The following is an 18,044-nucleotide window of genomic DNA, read 5'->3' on the forward strand; positions in this document are numbered from 1 at the left end:
GCCTTAAGGCTGAAAAGAGCATGGTGCATTCGAGAAAATGGAAGGTGGCCCATGTGGCTAATTCCTGGGAAGCAAGGGGGAGACTGGAAAAAGGGAGGCTTGAGAGACAGGTACAGGAGTGTGTCACAGGATGCTGGAACTTGTAAAACAAGCTAAGGCTTTTGTCTTTGTCCAAAGAGCGAATGGAAGTGAGTAAATCATTCAGGATAGTCAAAGATCATGTGTGCACTTTAAACAAGATCATTCCAAGAGAAAGCGAGAAGAGGAATTAAACCACCACCAAAAAGATTTGAGGGTGGCCAGCAGAAGGCCAAGAAACCTAAAATGGATACTTTTGTTTTTCCCAGGTATCGAAGGGTGAGAAGCTCTGAGAGTATCAAGACTATGGAATTGACAATAGGCTGTAGGCAAGCATTCCTAGGGAACTATCAAATTTCCAGAGGTTATTCAATCTCAGAAAGACTTAGATGCTATCATTCTATATTAAAAAAAAAAAAAAAAACAAACAAACTAGTTCAGAGGCAGCATCATTGCTGAGTGGCTTTTTTTAAGAGCACAATACAGTCACTCTGGGTCACAGTAACTCTCAAATGATGATTCTGGACACAGATTAGTATGAAAAAAACTACTGTAAATTACAACCAGTTTTGAATGCAAAGAAATACAGTGTAAAGGTATTAATTTGTCTTACAAATATGCTGATTTCAAGAGGGAGCCAGGGAAAAAGGGAAAGAGGCCCAGTCAGCCTTCAGTGCTACAAATGAATTCAATCTCTAGCATTCTTAACTTTCAATTAAAAGAGGAAAAGTATACTTGTTAGACACTCAAATAAACAACCATGGTGTAAAATAAACTTACCATGTTTTGTACTAGTGGCTAATACCTTGTAGGGTGTCAACTTCAAATCCAGATTTTCTTTCCGTAGCAGCTTTTGATCAAATGATAAAATACATTAACCAAACAAGTATAAAGATTGTTCTGAAGCAGTCTTGCAGGTAAGTATTATAATAGCTTATTATAAGAGATTACTAAATTAATTGTACTTTGATCGTCAAAAATAAATTTATTAAGCACTTACTTGATGGAATGTCAATTTTTTTAAACTTATTCTAAATCACTGTCAATAGTTTTCAATCAACACTGGGGGTCTTCCAACTCATTTATGCAGCTCTTTCTAGTCACAAAGTATTTTAGAACTCAGAAAAAAAGGAAACGAGGACAAATCCGTTCCTTTAAAAGCCAGAGGCAGAGATACAATTTAAAGAAGAAAAAGATCTAGTTGACTAAGAGGAAGGGAGTTACTAAACTCGACATCAAGAGAACTTAACTGAGAAAAGAGTTTTAATAAAAACAAACAATTGCAGGGGCACCTGCGTGGCTCAGTCAGTTGCACAACCAACTTTGGCTCAGGTCATGATCTCACGGTTTGTGAGTTCAAGCCCCACATCCGGCTCTGTGCTGACAGCTCAGAGCCTGGAGCCTGTTTCAGATTCTGTGTCTCCTTCTCTCTGACCCTCCCCTGTTCATGCTCTCTCTCTGTCTCAAAAATAAATAAACGTTAAAAAGAATTTAAAAAAAAAAAGGAACAGTTGCAATTTCATTTTATACTCAACCCAACAGTCACTCTGCAGTGCATAAAAACAACTAAAGTTGTTTAAGGTCAACTGGAGATTGCTGAGCTTCCTATGATTGCACCTGAATGTTAAAAAAAATTCAGTGTCCATTCACTGCATATATACTAAACCAAAATTAAAAAATGGTCCCTGCCAATATAAAGTTATAGTTACCTTGTCCATGAGTGAAATGATTTGAAGAATAAGTTGATCTTGGCGTAAATCATCCCCATGCTTAAATATAACTGGGTATTTGCCCCCATCTTCTGTCTTAAAAAATAACTGTGCAGGCATAAGAGCACTCTGAAAATAAAAATATTGTTTTCAAATATGGATGTAAATTAATGCACAAAGATCTACCATGCACATAGGAAATGCTGACACATAAGGTAAACAAATAGGTAAGCAGAACCTAAAGAAACAAAATGGGCTGACAACAAGACACAATAGGAATCCTTGAAGAAAACTACGAACTAGCTAATACTCAGAAGATTACACAGCATATAGAGCAAAAGCTCTGGAGTCAGTCACAGATAGGAATCCAGGCTCCACCAGGTACTAGATGTTGGATCTTGCACATATTCTTTACCCTGTTTCCTCACATGTAAAATGAAGGTAACACTTCCTCTGCATAGCTGCTAAGGTGATTAGAAACCATAGAGGAACAAGAGTCTGGCACCATGCCTGATACAAAGCAGATGTTCTATCTATGTTTGCCATCATCATTTTAGTATTACAGACATAATGAAATAAATGAGATAAAACCACAGCATAAAAGTGTACCAGATAGAGGGGTGCCTGGGTGGCTCAGTTCAGTTAAGCATCCGAGTCCTGATTTCGGCTCAGGTCATGATTTCTCGGTTTGTGACACTGAGCCCCGCTGACACCATAAAGCCTGCTTGGAACTCTCTCTCTCTCTCTCTCTCTCTCTCTCTCTCTCTCTCTCTCTCTCTCTGTCCCTCACTTATGCACACACACACTCTCCTCTTCTCACAAAATAAACAAACATTAAAAAAAAAATGCACCAGATAGAAAGTCATGAGCCATGGTTACTAACAGCGGGCATACAATTAGTCATGCAGCTTTGAGACTCAAACTCCTCTTTTATAAAATGAGGGGAGGTCTCAAATACCTACATATTTTATTCTGGAATAATTATATTTTTGCCCTGAATCTTTCCCTTAACTAGCTGAAATCTCCAATGTAGTTTATAAATGTGTCTAAATCAATAATTAATGGAATTAAACTCACTTTAGAAACCACCTCATGTGGAGTAGTAGCACACTGAGATACCTACTTGGAGATAAAAGGTCAGAAAACTGTTCAGAAAAAGATGCCCTATTAATTTAGATCACTGAGGGGAAAAAAAATCCTTTAATATTGAAATTTGAAAAAATGTATGATAGTCTAAAGAAATGTGTCTGATAAAGAAAGCCATTACAACCTTAATTTACACAGGTGATGAGAAATAACACAAAGAAGTATCAGACAGAGGGATAAACAGACAAATTTGCGACAGAGCAAATACAAATACATAAAATGTTAACAAAAGTCAAACAGTAGGTATATATAGTTGTTTACTGTATAATTCTTTAAACACTGCTGCATGCTTGAACAGTTCCCCATAAAATGAAGGGGTAAAAGGCATCAAAAATGCTTCAGTGAATATATGTTTAGAACTTACAACCTCTTGTGTATTAAAACTCTGAATTTTAAATTATCTTAAATTTGGAGTATCCTTTTATCACCCCAAGCAAAAATATATTTTATAAATTACCTCAAAGGCTTTTGTGACCCAAAAAATGATTAAGAGTTACTATGACTGGGGTGCCTGGGTGGCTCAGTCAGTTAAGCATCCCACTGTTGATTTCAGCTCAGGTCATGATCTCGAGGTTGGTAGGATTGAACCCCACATTGGGCTCTGCATTGACAGGGTACCTGCTTGGGATTCTCTTTCTCTCTCTCTCTCTCTCTCTCTCTCTCTCTCTCTCTCTTTCTGTGTGTGTGTGTGTGTCCCTCTCTCACTCCTACTACTCTCTTTCTCTCAGAGTAAATAAATAAACTTTTTTAAAAATACTATAATAGAAAAGCACCTGAGAGGCTCAGTCAGTTAAGTTTCTGACTCTTGATTTGGGCTCAGATCATGATCTCAAGGTCCTGAGATGGAGCTCCTCACTGGGCATGGAGCCTACTTAAGATTCTCTCTCTCCCTCTCCCTCTGCCCCTCCCCGACTCCTGCTCTTGTGCATGAGCTCGATCGCTTAAAAAAAAAAAAAAAAAAAAAAGTATTACTATGATAGAGTTATGTAGTAAATACCCTAAAACCATTAACCCTAAACTCCAATCCAGAATTTTCAAGAATGCTCACATACTTTAGGGTTGGAAGAAAAAAAAACAAACCGAGTATCAGGATCAAAAATACATCTCATGGTATTTTATTGGCTATCCATTTTGTGCATGTAAGACATAATTATCTGCATACTTCAGGAGAAAATGGGTCCAGAATCTACCTAATAGTGGCAGGTATATTCTTATACTCCACTCTTACAACTCCTGCTTTCAACTCATCCTGTCTCAAAAAATTGGTAAAACTACCTTTTTGATTTACTGCTCTCATTTAGTCCTCAGGGAATGTGAATATTAGAAGCTGATCTTGTTTGAGAGTTCAAGTCCAAAGGAACACCAGTTGTATACAGGTATACTGGTTGTTAATGTCTGTGTGCAACTCTTTACATTTCAGCTTCCAGTGGGTTGTAAGCACAAGCTGAGAAATATTTGCATTTTATCTCCTGTACCAGTATTTTTCAAATTGCAGGTAATAATCCATTAATGAGATTTAATTAAACAAGTTGCAAGTTAAATTTAAAACTTAATGGAACAGAATAATTCTTAAAAGAATAGAAACTATCAGAGTCCATACCATGCAATAAGGTTCAGTGCTGCTTTATAAAACTCAGCCTTTCATTTGAATGAGATGTGCAGCCATAGGCTGCCTTTAAACACACCCTTGAAAAAATTCCAAACTACTTCTTACTATAATCACACCCCTTTTTATATTCATAAGTCATTGTCCTATGAGCCCTTTCTTTTCTGGATACAAAGTAATATCTGAGTGCAACTTATGCCTTGTACCCCTAGAATCACAAAACTTAACCACCAGGTATCCCTGAGACCATTCTTTATGATGCCCAACAGATAATGATGCTTCACAGCTAATGCTGCTCACTCCTTGGGACTAAGTGGAAAAAGTGGCTGCTACCAGCTCTTTCTAACTATCCAAGTCGTGGCCAGCCAAAAGAAGCGTGACATGCTATAAAGGACTAATGAGAATTACTAGTTGAAAATACAAGAAAAAATTTAAGTCACAAGAACAGATATCAGATCAAGAAATGTTAGAAAGGTTAACTGAGACTGTTACTACATGGATTTATGAACTGAATGAGCAATATAAATTTTGCAATTATTTTTTTTAAAGCTTACATGGAAAAAGTAGGTGTGGTTCTAATTAATAAAAAGTTCAAAAATTAAAGATTAAAAAACTCACAGTTTAAAAAAAAGTGTATTTTACACATTTCACATAAAAATGCCTACTGATAATACAAGATCTTTAAATCAAGACACATTGAATAAACAAAAGACAATTTTTTATCTAGCATGTACTAAATCAAACAAAATTATAGATATTGTCTGCAACGTAATCATTGTTGAAGGGAGTGTTTTTGCTTTACAGAATTAGGTTCCAATGATATACATTAGATATCCATCACAATTACCTTAAATAGTGTAGCTGTTTCTGGGATTATTCCTCTAATTTTCACCTGGGGTTCTAAAGGCAATGGGATAAGTTCCACATCTGACAAATTCATCTTTTCATTGTCTCCAAGCAATGCCTGTAGTCTCTCGTTCTAAGAGAACAAATCAGAAAGAACTGAGTTAAAATGTAAAGGTAGTTTATAATATACAGGGTAAAGACATAAAAACTAATTCTACTAACTTTAAAGTGTTTGCAAAGCACCATAAAATTATGTGCAATGCATCATAAAGGAGGGGCGCCTGGGTGGCTCAGTCGGTTCAGTGTCCAACACTTGACTTCGGCTCAACTTCTCACAGTTTACAAGATCAAGCCCCGGATTGGGCTCTGCGCTGATAGCACAGAGCCTGCTTGGGATTCTCTCTCTCTCTCTCTCTCTCTCTCCCTTTCTCTCTGCCCCACCCCAATCACACACACATGCACGCGCTTGCTCGCTCTCTCTCTCTCTCTCTCTCTCAAAATAAATAAACTTTAACATAAATAAACAACTAGGGGCACCTGGGTGGCTCAGTTGGTTAAGCATCCGACTTCAGCTCAGGTCATGATCTCACTGTTTGTGGGTTCAAGCCCCACATCGGGCTCTGTGCTGACAGCTCAGAGCCTGGAGCCTGCTTCAGATCTGTGTCTCCCTCTCTCTCTCTGCCCCTCCCCTGCTCATACTCTAATTTCTCTCAAAAATAAATAAACATAAAACAAACAGACAACTAGAGTACTGCTGCTAACACCAAAGTCAGGTCACGTCACTCTTCTGTTCAAAACTCCCAACAGATTCTACGCTCAGTGTTTAAGTCGTAAGTCCTTGTGATGACTTACGAGGATATATTCCATCTGTGTCCCTATTATCTCTGTCCTCCATCCTCATCCCCTACTGCTCTCCCCCATTCTCCCTTTGTTCCAAATACACCGGGCTTCTTCCTATTTCACACATACATCTCTCTATCTCTCGTGCGCACGTACGCGCGTGCACACACACACGCATACACTCTCACCTCAGGGCTTTTGTACTTGGTGTCCCTCTGGCTGCAATGGTCTTCTCTAAATATTCATATGGCTCGCTCCCTCACCTGCTTCAGGTCTTTGTCCAAATGTCACCTTCTTAGTGGGGTCTTCCTGACCACTCTATTGAGAAGTGAAACACTCACTGCCTTACTCCTCAAACCCAGCACTTCCTACTTCCTTTGCTGCTTTATTTTCCTCTATAGCATACAACAGTATCTAGCACGCTACATATTTCACTTATTTATTCTATTTACTTTCTCCTCCAAAACTCCCTAAGAATAGAGATCTTTATGTTTGCTGCTGTATCCCTAGATCCATGCTGTAGGCATGCCAAATACATTTTTATACAACAAATACATGAATATTATCACCTAAAGAATGATAAAGTGAAAAGAGAATACTTAACATTCAAAATGAAAGCTTTAAATTTTGGGGGCGCCTGAATGGCTGTTGGTTAAACATCCATCCAACATTGGCTCAGTTCATGATCTCACAGCTCTTGAGTTCAAGCCCCACATCGGGCTCTGTACTGACAGCTCAGAGCCTGGAGCCTGCTTCAGATTCTGTGTTTCCCTCTCTCTCTGCCCCTCCCTGACTCGTACTCTGTATCTCTCTCTCAAAAATGAATAAACATTAAAAAAACTTTTTTTAAATATTAGGCTGTGTGGTAAAAACAAAAGTTATTTCAGGAAGCTTTAAGCGATGCCTCAAATAGGTAAGGAGTCAGTTATCCTCCAGGTAGCTAAAATTGAAGTGTAGCCAGAGACTTGTGTGTGTGCCAAAAAGAAGAGCACACCACACAAAAACAAGCTGGTTGAAATCTATGCCCCACACTGACAGCCCCAGGAACAGACATTCCTGCAGGTGGGTATGTGGGATCACATTGCTCCCTCACACAGGCACCTCTGGGGAGAGCGGCTCCAGAAGGAACAGCAGTAGGAATTTAGTTATTTAACTTTGGTTTCTTATTTTTCTCAGCAACAACAAAAAAAAGGTCATCTCAATAAAAATGTGTTTCTCTTCCGCCTACTTTCTCCTTCTTAACCTTGTGAATATTATTCCTTACACACATATCTGTTAGCATTTCTCTTTACAGCTGATCCCCTGCCTTTGAACTCCTGACTCAATTTTTCACCTTTTCCTTTCTCCACCTTCCTCTCACAAGTCTGAAGAACAACAGTAAAGTGTGTTGTGTTCTTTTACAAAGATCACTAAGAAAGATCTGCCTGTGATGGGATTAGGTAAAGAGAAGATTCAGAGTGAATCCTTCACATCATTTGGGCTAGTGATGAGGAAAAACAACATATGAAGAACAAATACTCATCTATTGTCATCAAGTAGAAGCCTTACTTGATGGAAAGATCCCTGTTCTAGCCATGAGAACAGATGCAAAGCCAGTGAGGTCACGAACAACTAATTCTGCAACCTTGGGCAAGTCACTCTGGACTTTCATTTTCTCAGAGTGCTTCCAGTATCAATGATCTGTACAGGTCCTTTCCACATCAAACAGATTATATTCAAGGATGCTAAGATGCTAAAATGAGACCCAATAAAGCACTGTAGATTAAAAATATGGACACAGAGGGGCACTTGGGTGGCTCAGTCAGTTAAGCGTCCAACTTCAGCTCAGGTCATGATCTCATGGTTCGGGAGTTTGAGCCCCCACATCAGGCCTTCTGCTGTCAGCACAGAGCCCGCTTTTGATCCTCTGTCCCCCTCTCTCTCTGCCCCTCCCCCACTTGCACCCTCTCTCTCAAAATAAATAAATAAAATATATATATGGACTTAGAATGCCTAGGAACAAACCCCAACTATAATATTTACTAGCTGAGCATGGTAGACAAATTACTTAACCCCTCTACCCCTATTTGTTCTTATAATTGAGATAATAGCATCATCTAACTTACAGAGTTGTGGTGAGGATTAAATCTATCTATCTATACCTATACAGATATAAATTCATAAAACAGGATCCTGTATATAATCAATACTTATAAATCCTCCTATTAATATAATTGCATAAGAATTTCATAAAATAGATCAACCCAAAAAGATAGTACCAGGACTCAGTATTTTATGATACCAAGACATCATTAGTCAAAAATAAAAAGCAAAGCCCATAGGTTTACCTTTTTCTTACGATTTCCGCTTTCACGCTGCACTGCCTTCATTAGATGCACCAAACGATCTACAAACGTTTGCTGAGCAGCCAGTAAAGAACGCATAACTCTGACAGACTTATCACCCTGAAGGGATTCAAAGGAAAGGAAAATTAGTTCTGTGTAGCATAATGATCAGGGTTTCTTTAATAGCATGGGTGATCTTTATTTATTCTTCTAATAGCTACAAACTTCAATACAAAGTGAAATTGAAAAAGATTAATTATCTTGATTCAGAGATAATGAGAAAACTGCTAGCTTATTTAAACACTGCCAACTCTTCCAAAGTTGAAAATTATCTGAGTCTTCAGCGACTACTAATCTATCAAAAACAGCACTTTTTTTCAAATACAACCATGTGATAAGACAGAATTCATTCACCCAAAATGCATTCGCTCATTGACTCAGTAAGTATCTGAAAGCCTATGATGTCTTTAGAAATGCACTGGGCATATGGCAGAAACAATATTACCTTCAAGGAACGAAAACTCTACTGGGGGGAAAAAAAAAAAAGGAAAGCACTCAAATAGCAACATAATGCATGCTTGCTTCATAAAATGTAAGTTATAAAAATTAAATGCCATAAAGTCTTATGTAGTGAATACCCAGTTCATAAAATATTATAAAATACATTTTCTCATTTAATCTTCTCAATAAACTGACAAGGGTGGCTTATCAGTATAAGAGCAAATGTTATCATCCTCATTTTGAAAGTGAGGAAATTTAAGCTCAGAGAAAATGAAATTTCTTCACAAGATGACAAAAGCTGTGACAGACTGACGTTAGAAGAGACAACCAAGCACTTATCTGCCAATAAGCTAAATGCAGAGAAGTTCTGAGAACTATAGAAATGTTTAGGCTCAAAGAGCTCAATAAGATGTGCTTTAAAATTTTAAGAACATGAAACATGAAACTGCAGATAAAAGATGCTGTCAAGTAATACATTTCTGTAGCAAATCACAGATCAATGATGTGGCAGTTCTCACTGCCCATGCACCCTCTGCTGGCTGCACTGTGCCACAGTGCTTTAAGAATCACAACACCTAAGAGGAGAAAATGTCTCTACATAGATTTTAACAACCGTTAAGGAAGCAAAAATATAAGTTATGTAGTTAAGTACCTGCAATATGACCATTGTCAGATTTCTAAAAATGTACCTATCTTGATAAACAAAATAGAAAAGACAAAGGGAAATAAAAAAGCAAAGTTCTGGAATTTGTTACATGTATATATAGTTTTATTTCATTAAATCAGAAGTCAACTAACTTCCTGTAAAAGATCAAGGAAGAAACACTTTAGGTCTTGTTGGCCATACAGTTTCCATTTCAACTATACAACTGTTATTGCAGTGCAAAAGTGGCCATAAACAATATGAGAACAAATGAACATGATCACGTTCCAATAAAATTTTACATATGAACACCAAAATTTGAATCTTATATAATTTTCAAATGTCACAAGATATTATTCTTTTTGGTTTTTTCTACCATTTAAAAACATCAAAACCACCCTTAACTCATGGGACATACCAAAACAGGCAACAGACCAGATCTGGCCCATGTATGGTGTTTTTGGCAACCCCTACATTAAATGGTTACCTTCAACAATGCTTGGCTGAATCGTCTCATTACATTTAAGTACATCTCATGGGTCTTTGGATCTCTCTGCTGAGTGTCCTGATCTTCACATTCCACTATCACATACCTTAAAAATTCATAAGAGGTGAAATGACACTCAGATTCATTTTGTAAATACATATTCTTTTCCACAAAACTTGATTAATTCACATTTGCAAAAAATAAGTGGAAGAAATGAAACATATTCTTCCATCACTCTTTAAAAGTGGAAAATTAGGGGCACCTGGGTGGCTCAGACAGTTAAGCATCTGACTCTTGATTTTGGCTCTCACAGTTTGGGAGTTCAAGTCCCGAATTGGGCTCCATGCTGATAGTGTGGAGCCTGGTTAGGATTCTCTCTCTCTTCTTCTCTCTCTGCCCCTACCTCACACACATGCAGTCTCTCTCTCTCTCTCTCTCTCTCTCTCTCCCTTCCTCCCTCCCTCCCTCCCTCCCTCTCAAAATAAACAAACTTTAAAAATTTTAAAAACAATGAAAGTGGAAAAGTAGGGCACATATACAACCATTTATAAAAAAGTAAATTAATAACAATAATGCCTTAATTTGTATAATATCCTAGCAACATTTTCTCCTAATACTTTATAAGGTACATACAGCATTACCATCCTCAGAAATCATCTAAGTTCCCATGTCTACCAAGTAACTCAAACAATATTTTCATAATCTGTGTAATACTTTTGGTATTACATATGGCTCTCTTATTTTGAAAACTACTCTGAAGCTAACTTCTCATTAACATACTTTTGCAAAATAATTTTAAATTGTTTTTTTTTCCCATCCAATCTCCCCATTTCTCAAAAATCCATATATAATCATATATAAATTTGTGTATCACAAAATTATGGTTTTGGAGGGTTAAAGAAATTTTTAATATATTTTTACACCCGAACTGCTTATATAATTGCCAAGTCATATAACCACTGATCTGAATTAGATCTCTGACACCAATGTCTTCTAATTCCTCTCATGGGAATAAGCCATACTAACAAACACATTTTATATCACAACTCAGGACACACAGCCATGTGGGTACACACAGATGCCCAAAAAACGGAAAAAAAGTTTCAAAAATACTCTATAAACAATATGTTAATATTTGCTACTCTGTTCTATTTGATTTTTCTTTAAATAACAAATGCTAGACTGTGAGGCTTTAACTTGATTTCAGTGGATCAATTTTTTAATATTTATTTATTTTTGAGAAAGAGAGACAGCAGGGAGAGAGAGCACAAGCAGGGAAAGGGCAGAGAGAAAAGAAGACACAGAACCTGAAGCAGGCTCCAAGCTCTGAGTTGTCAGTACAGAGCCCAATGCGGGCTTGAACCCATGAACCGTGAGATCATGACCTGAGCCGAAGTCGGACGCTTAACCAACTGAGCCAACCAGGTACCCTGAAAGAGAATCTTAAGCAGGCTCCATCCTCCGTGTGGAGCGGACAGGGTACTTGATCTCACAACCATGAGATCATGACCTGAGCCAAAATCAAGAGTTGGGTACTCAACTGACTGAGCCACCCAGAAGCCCCCTAAATTTTTCTTCTTTAAACTATCTTCATAATGTTCCACCTGTATTAACAAAAACATCAATGGTTCCCTCTTGACTACCGTTTTAAATTTTAATATTTATTTATTTTTGACAAAAAGAGAGAGACAGAGCATGAGCAGGGAAAGGGCAGAGAGAGAATCTGAAGCCTGCTGAGCTGTCAGCACAGAGCCTGACGTGCGGTTCAAACTCACGAACCATGAGATCCTAACCTGAGCCCAAGTCAGACACTTAACCGACTGAGCCACCCAGGTGCCCCTTGACTATTTTAAAACAGTTTCTGTGGCCCCAAGCATCTGGTTCAAACGTCCACTATCCTCAATGTATGCACACACACACTGCAGTCAGGTCAGTCCCCTAACCACTCCTAGTATGCACCCACTTGGTGCTCTTGCTCATGTTGTAGGAATTTCCAGAAAGACCTTCCAATCTCCATCTTTCCATATTCTACTCACCCTTCAAGTACAGGAGACACTTGATCTCTTCTAGGAAGTCTTCACAGACCCTGACGAGTTCACTTTTCTCTGATTTCCTAGAATAGGCCTTGCCTCTCAGACAACTTGTGCTGATGTTACCTAGCTCATCACTGTTTCATGTGTTTAACTCTTAGTTCCCTTCATAGATTACAAAGAAACTGATGCCATATGCCATATCTTAAAATTTTTCAGCAACCCTGGATACACCCCTAATAGTCCTACACACAGAAAAATTTTAAGGACTGATAAAAGTAAAAGCCTCTCTACCTCCTCTATTAGCCAACCAGTGCAATGGTTTACCATGAAAATAGCAGCTGTTCTGAAGTCGTAGAGTTCCACAACCTAGAATTTTCTGTAAAGTGGAATGAAGAACTGAACCATGACCTTACAGCCACCATATCATGTTCCCAACAGAAGTTCTAAGCCAAAAATTCAAGAAGGCGTTCTTTAATCTTGAATCAAGGAAGCCTTCTAGAGCCACAGGATACATATGACTAAATAGTATTTATAGTATTAATTAAAATCAAACAAAATTAAAAATGTAGTGTTTCAATCACACATTCTACATTTCAGGTGTTCAGTAGCCTTATGTGCAGCATTATAGATAATTTCCATCACTGCAGAAAGTTTCATTGGACAGCTCTGTTGTAGATGAATAAGCTAGAACAGTTAAGATAAACTCCTATTTCCTATTCACAGTATTCCAAAATGTTTGGTCATTTCAGGACACTACCTAGGAGTGTTAAATAGACAGTGATTCTAAACTATAAAACTGCCAACACAGTCCTATTCAAAACCTATCCAAAACTTTCCATCCTTTAAAGTCCTTGACTATCTCCATCACCTTAGTATATTGTCTTTTTCTGTGTGTTTACACAGAAATTCACTTCCAAATGAACAATACAGATAACCAGAACATATAGCCATTGCTTTGTTCAGGTCTCCCTGACCACCAAGTAAACACACAATGGTCACAGCTATTTCCTTTGACTGAGGGTCTACATTGGTGCTCATGATAAAGGTCAAAACTCTTCCAAGCCAAAGTTCTTCTACAAAAAGAAAAGTCCATCTAAAATACAGACGACAGTGTCATTTATATCATGGCAATTATATATGAAGGACAAATTTAGATCAAGACTAAAAGACGTAGATTTGAATCATTTCTGAATCTTCTGGTCACAGCAGTAAGTAGATTCTACAAAGCACTCTAAGGTATTCCCTTGAAACCTATCATCTTCAAGTAGAAATGCAGACAAAACTGTCCAGGTACCCATTGTAAGATGACATCAGTGGGCTACCTGCTTCCTGGCAATTTCATTTTGTGAGGTAAATAACCTTTTTTACCTTGAAAGGTCTTAACAGTCATAGAAAAACATGTCAAAGCATCCAAAGTTTACTTTCAATTTTGACATACTGGAATAGCTATAAAAATAAAAAAGTGGAACGATTTATAGATCCTGATGCCTAACACTTTACAGATTGGAGACTATAACTCCCCTCTGTGGCTTAAAAGGTTGACACTATTCATTTTAAAAGGATTGTCTGTACAACTATAGGCCCCTAAGGATTCAGCTATAGCAGGAATCCCATTTAAATCAATGGAAAGGCAACAAATGAAAAAGGAAATTCAAAATGTTCGGAAGAAAATAGCACAATCAATTAAAATTTTTATGTTATATAATAAGAGTACGCTTAGAGTGAGAGGTCTTGAAAATGTTACATTTGATTAATATTTTTATACTATTTTGTCCATGTTCAAAGGAAGAGAATGATCATTTTAAACCAAGTACTGAAATTATTTTCCATGTTTTCACCCGACAATCACAAAAGCAGTGTCTACCAACGTCAGAAGCCCCCATCAATAGCTTTTTCCTCCCCGTATTTCTGAATATGTAATATGCAGACTGTAACTACAGGAAAAACAATTACTCCTCTGAGAAGGAACAGACACAGCACATGCTATTGCTTCAATGAATCAGAGATATAGCAGGAAAACACAAATCAAATCTAAGTTTGATGGAATGCTTATAAGACTGGGAGTTGGAGTTGCACTTTGTTTATCGTCTATGGAGAAAAAAAAGCACTTTCTGAATGGAAGCTACTGCCTTGTTGGAAATTGTTCCTCTAACAGGGTTCCTATTGTTTAGCTGTTTTCAAAATGGTTTGAAAATTTTCCTACTTGAAATAAGAGATCAAAGATTCTATCACAACTAACTTGAGATTCTACAATGAAATCTGGTCTCCAATTAAATCTGAATACAGAATTTTAAAACACCATTTAATCAGTATATGCACACATAGCTCTTACAATAGTGACTACTTTAGACTACAAATTCTGAGCCAGAGAAAACTCTTTATAGATAGTGCGAGAAAACAAAAATACCTATAAAGGTATTTTTAAGTAAATGACTTAAAAAAATTAAAACTTAATTTAACAATACCTAAGAAGCTTGTAAGTACTTACTCAAAAACTCAGCAACATGCTGAGTGCTACATTTTTTTTTTATTTCCTTTTAAATATTTACTTAGATGTTCATGAGGAAATTTTCCATAACACCAGTGAATAGACACACATTTAAGAAATTAGATTGGAATATGGAGAACATTAGGAAGCAAGAGATTACATTACAGAGAAATAGGTATTTTTTATTAATATGTGAATTTCCAAGTAAACTTTTCAAAATAAAAATGGTGATTAACAACTAGAGAAAACATTCTGTGGGTGTTTTTTTTTTTTTTTTTTCAACGTTTTTTATTTATTTTTGGGACAGAGAGAGACAGAGCACGAACGGGGGAGGGGCAGAGAGAGGGAGACTCAGAATCGGAAACAGGCTCCAGGCTCCGAGCCATCAGCCCAGAGTCTGTGGGTGTTTTTTAAGGACATACTGAAAATTATTGTGAAAGAAATGTAGTTTTATGAATATTATATTAAACTGCTGAAACAAAAGTAGGAACTATTTTTCTTTCCATTACTAAGATCAATAGGGAAAAGAAATTACAGGTTCCAAAGCATTGGGGGTGGGGGGGGGGGGTGACAAATTTAGTTACAATTGTTGATAGCAGTTTTTCTTCATCATAAAGGGAACCATAAAGGTTAAAACTAAACAATTATTTACTGTTTATGTCCATAATGGACAGCTATGTTTGTATAAGAGTCCTCTGATTTAGTTGCCTATTTCTTGGCTACAAGGGCAGTGTCCAAAATAACATTATGTTTGGAGGATGGGGGAATGAAGTTAAGGCTTGATTTGATCTACAGCACAGTTTTCCAAACTCAGTCTAAAACAAGACAGTATTTTGTTTCATTTCTTCATGGAAAGCAAAATGCCTCACTATACTTCAAAAATAATGAGTTTTCAAAATGGGTATCTATTCATTTCTACTGTTTAAACAAACACAGTCAAGGAGTATTTTAGATCAGAGATAATTTCCATAGTTAAATACTATCCAGTATATCAATAAGTTTAAACATTTCTGAATGTACAGAAGGCTTCAGGTAAGGCTGGCCCAGCTGGCTTGGACCTTCATTTGCTCTATAAAACTGGATAAGTCTCTCTTGTCTAGTGTTTAAACATTGTGCCTTCTTTCATTTAACCAATATATTACTCATTGGGGCTTAAGCTACTTGTCCTTTACACTTTAATATCCTGTGACAGATAAAGGGAGCCAAGCTTCATATTACTTGTGTCTCAGGAAGTCAGTCAAACTTTCTATGGCCTTAGTTTCTCTTCCTTCAACTCAAAAGGGAACCTTTCTCATGTAAAATACAGATACTTCTACTTGCCCTATTTAACTTCATGGGAACAAGTGAGAAAAGGTCACTGAAAGTATTCTATAAATGGCAAAGTGCTAAGTAAATGATCTAATTCTAACTGAGGTTCTACCCAGTTGAGTTACATCATGCCTGTCTCTGCCTCAGTTTCTTCATTTATGAGAGAGGTAACTTCAAATTCCAACTTCCTGTGTTTGCATGATTCCAATGTTTTGTTAAACAATGTGAAAACACACACTCCTGAAGGACTGTGATGTATCATACTTTACTTAAATAGCATAAAAGGCAAACAGACATCAAACTGCAAAACCATTACCCAGTTTTATCTTAGATCGTGGCAAATCAGTAAAGGGAAGACAAACAGTGGTGCCAACAAGCATTTCCATGAGCACAGTTGTAAAGAAGCGCAGCCAGAGAGATGTAAGTACTACACTTAGGCTTTTGATGACTTCTTATACCTTATTTTAAACTGCCTTTATGTTTATAGTATGGGGAAAAAAATAGTCCTCACCAGTAATAAGAAAATAAACAGAAAATTATTTCACATACCAGTATAAATAATTAGCCAGTGTTGAGTTTTTGCAGGCTCTTGATATCAAGAAGGTACAGAGATCTTGCTGAAAGAATTAAAAGAAATGTATATTTATTACCATCTGCTAATAATAAGAAGGAAAGAAGAGAGTCTATGTTTGTCTATCGTTTTGATCTATATATCTCGTCACAGATCAGATTTTCACACATCCATCTATCCCACCATCCCTTCATCCAATATTTATTCTCAATCAGGCAGATTATGAGAGGCTAACGACATCACAGTTCACAGAGTTACTTGTCCTACTAGAGTTTAACACTTCATGGAGGACAGACATCAAAGAAAGTCGGAGGAATAATTCAGATCACAGGAGGTCAGAAAAGGCAGCGATGGGGATGTGATATTAGGCAAGACCAAAATGACACTATGTACAGGGGCCCTGAACTTGACTGTTAAAGAAATTTTAAAGAGGCCTGGTAGAGCTAAATATGGTGAACATGAAAGTAAAGGAGGCTGAAAAGGCAGGCAAAGCCCAATTGTGCAAGACCTTTAAGGTCATACTATTGAGTATGGATTTTGTCTGCAAAGCAATGGACACCGAACAAAAGGTCTTAGGCAGAAGAATGAGATGATCTGATTTCTATTTTATGAAAATGACTCCAGCTGCTCTGAGAAGTATAGGCCTGAGATCAGTTAGGATGCTTATTACAGTAGTCTGCAAGAGTGAACCTTGAGAATAAAGATGGAGAGGAAAAAACAGATTTTTAAAACATTTGGGAAGTATAATTAATAAGACTTGCTGACGGAAAGGAAGAAGGAAGGAAAGAAAAGAATGGACAGTAACTTCCAAATGTATAGGTTTAACAAATGGGCTGATCTGCTACGTCACAGATGGAAATTCCAACGAGGAACAGGTTGGAGTGTGGGGAAAGAGTTGTATTTTGAAATATTAACTTTGAAATGCCTGTCGGATATATAAAGGAGATCAAGTAGGTTTCCAGATATATGAATCTAAAACTCAGATGAGAGAAATGTGCAAGACATATAAATTTGAGTTTATCAGTACTGCCTGGGGCAAGAGTATAAATTGAGACCTTGAGGAACATTAAAATGTCAGGCAGCAGAGAAAGTGCTGACAAAGGGAACTGAGAAGGCGCAGCCAGAGAAGTGAGGAGGAAAACATGGGCTGTACAGTATCATCTAAACCATGAGAAGTGTCCTTCAAGAAGGGAGCCATTTACTTTGCTGAATACTGCAAAGAGGAACTGAGAGGTATATATAACCACAAAAATTAAAGTCATTTCCCACTTTAGCAAAGTAAGTTTTGATATAAAGATGGGAAGCCAAGGCCAGAATGATGTGGATTAAAGAATGGAAAGAAAGGAAAAAGAGTCAGTTTGTACAAACAACTCCTTTTAGAAGCTTGATCATAAAGGTGCTGTTTCAAAGGATATGGTGTCAAGAGTTTTGTTTTGTTTTGTTTTGTTTCATTTTTGAATTTTT

General features: G+C 37.2%; 1 protein-coding gene across 1 annotated transcript in view; it reads right to left on the minus strand.

Moving 5' to 3' along the window:
- The window catches only part of PIK3C3 (phosphatidylinositol 3-kinase catalytic subunit type 3), a 144,386-nt gene that overhangs the window by 54,296 nt on the left and 72,046 nt on the right, over positions 1 to 18,044 (minus strand). The window contains exons 13-18 of the mRNA XM_058692240.1: positions 16,559 to 16,626; positions 10,181 to 10,286; positions 8,553 to 8,669; positions 5,387 to 5,518; positions 1,788 to 1,916; positions 859 to 928 (exon numbers count right to left, since the gene is read on the minus strand). Coding sequence (XP_058548223.1) covers positions 859 to 928; positions 1,788 to 1,916; positions 5,387 to 5,518; positions 8,553 to 8,669; positions 10,181 to 10,286; positions 16,559 to 16,626 — 622 coding nt within the window. The remainder of the gene's footprint in view (positions 1 to 858; positions 929 to 1,787; positions 1,917 to 5,386; positions 5,519 to 8,552; positions 8,670 to 10,180; positions 10,287 to 16,558; positions 16,627 to 18,044) is intronic.

The sequence above is a fragment of the Neofelis nebulosa genome, chromosome 11 (genome assembly GCF_028018385.1).
Source record: "Neofelis nebulosa isolate mNeoNeb1 chromosome 11, mNeoNeb1.pri, whole genome shotgun sequence".
Classification (NCBI taxonomy): domain Eukaryota; kingdom Metazoa; phylum Chordata; class Mammalia; order Carnivora; family Felidae; genus Neofelis; species Neofelis nebulosa.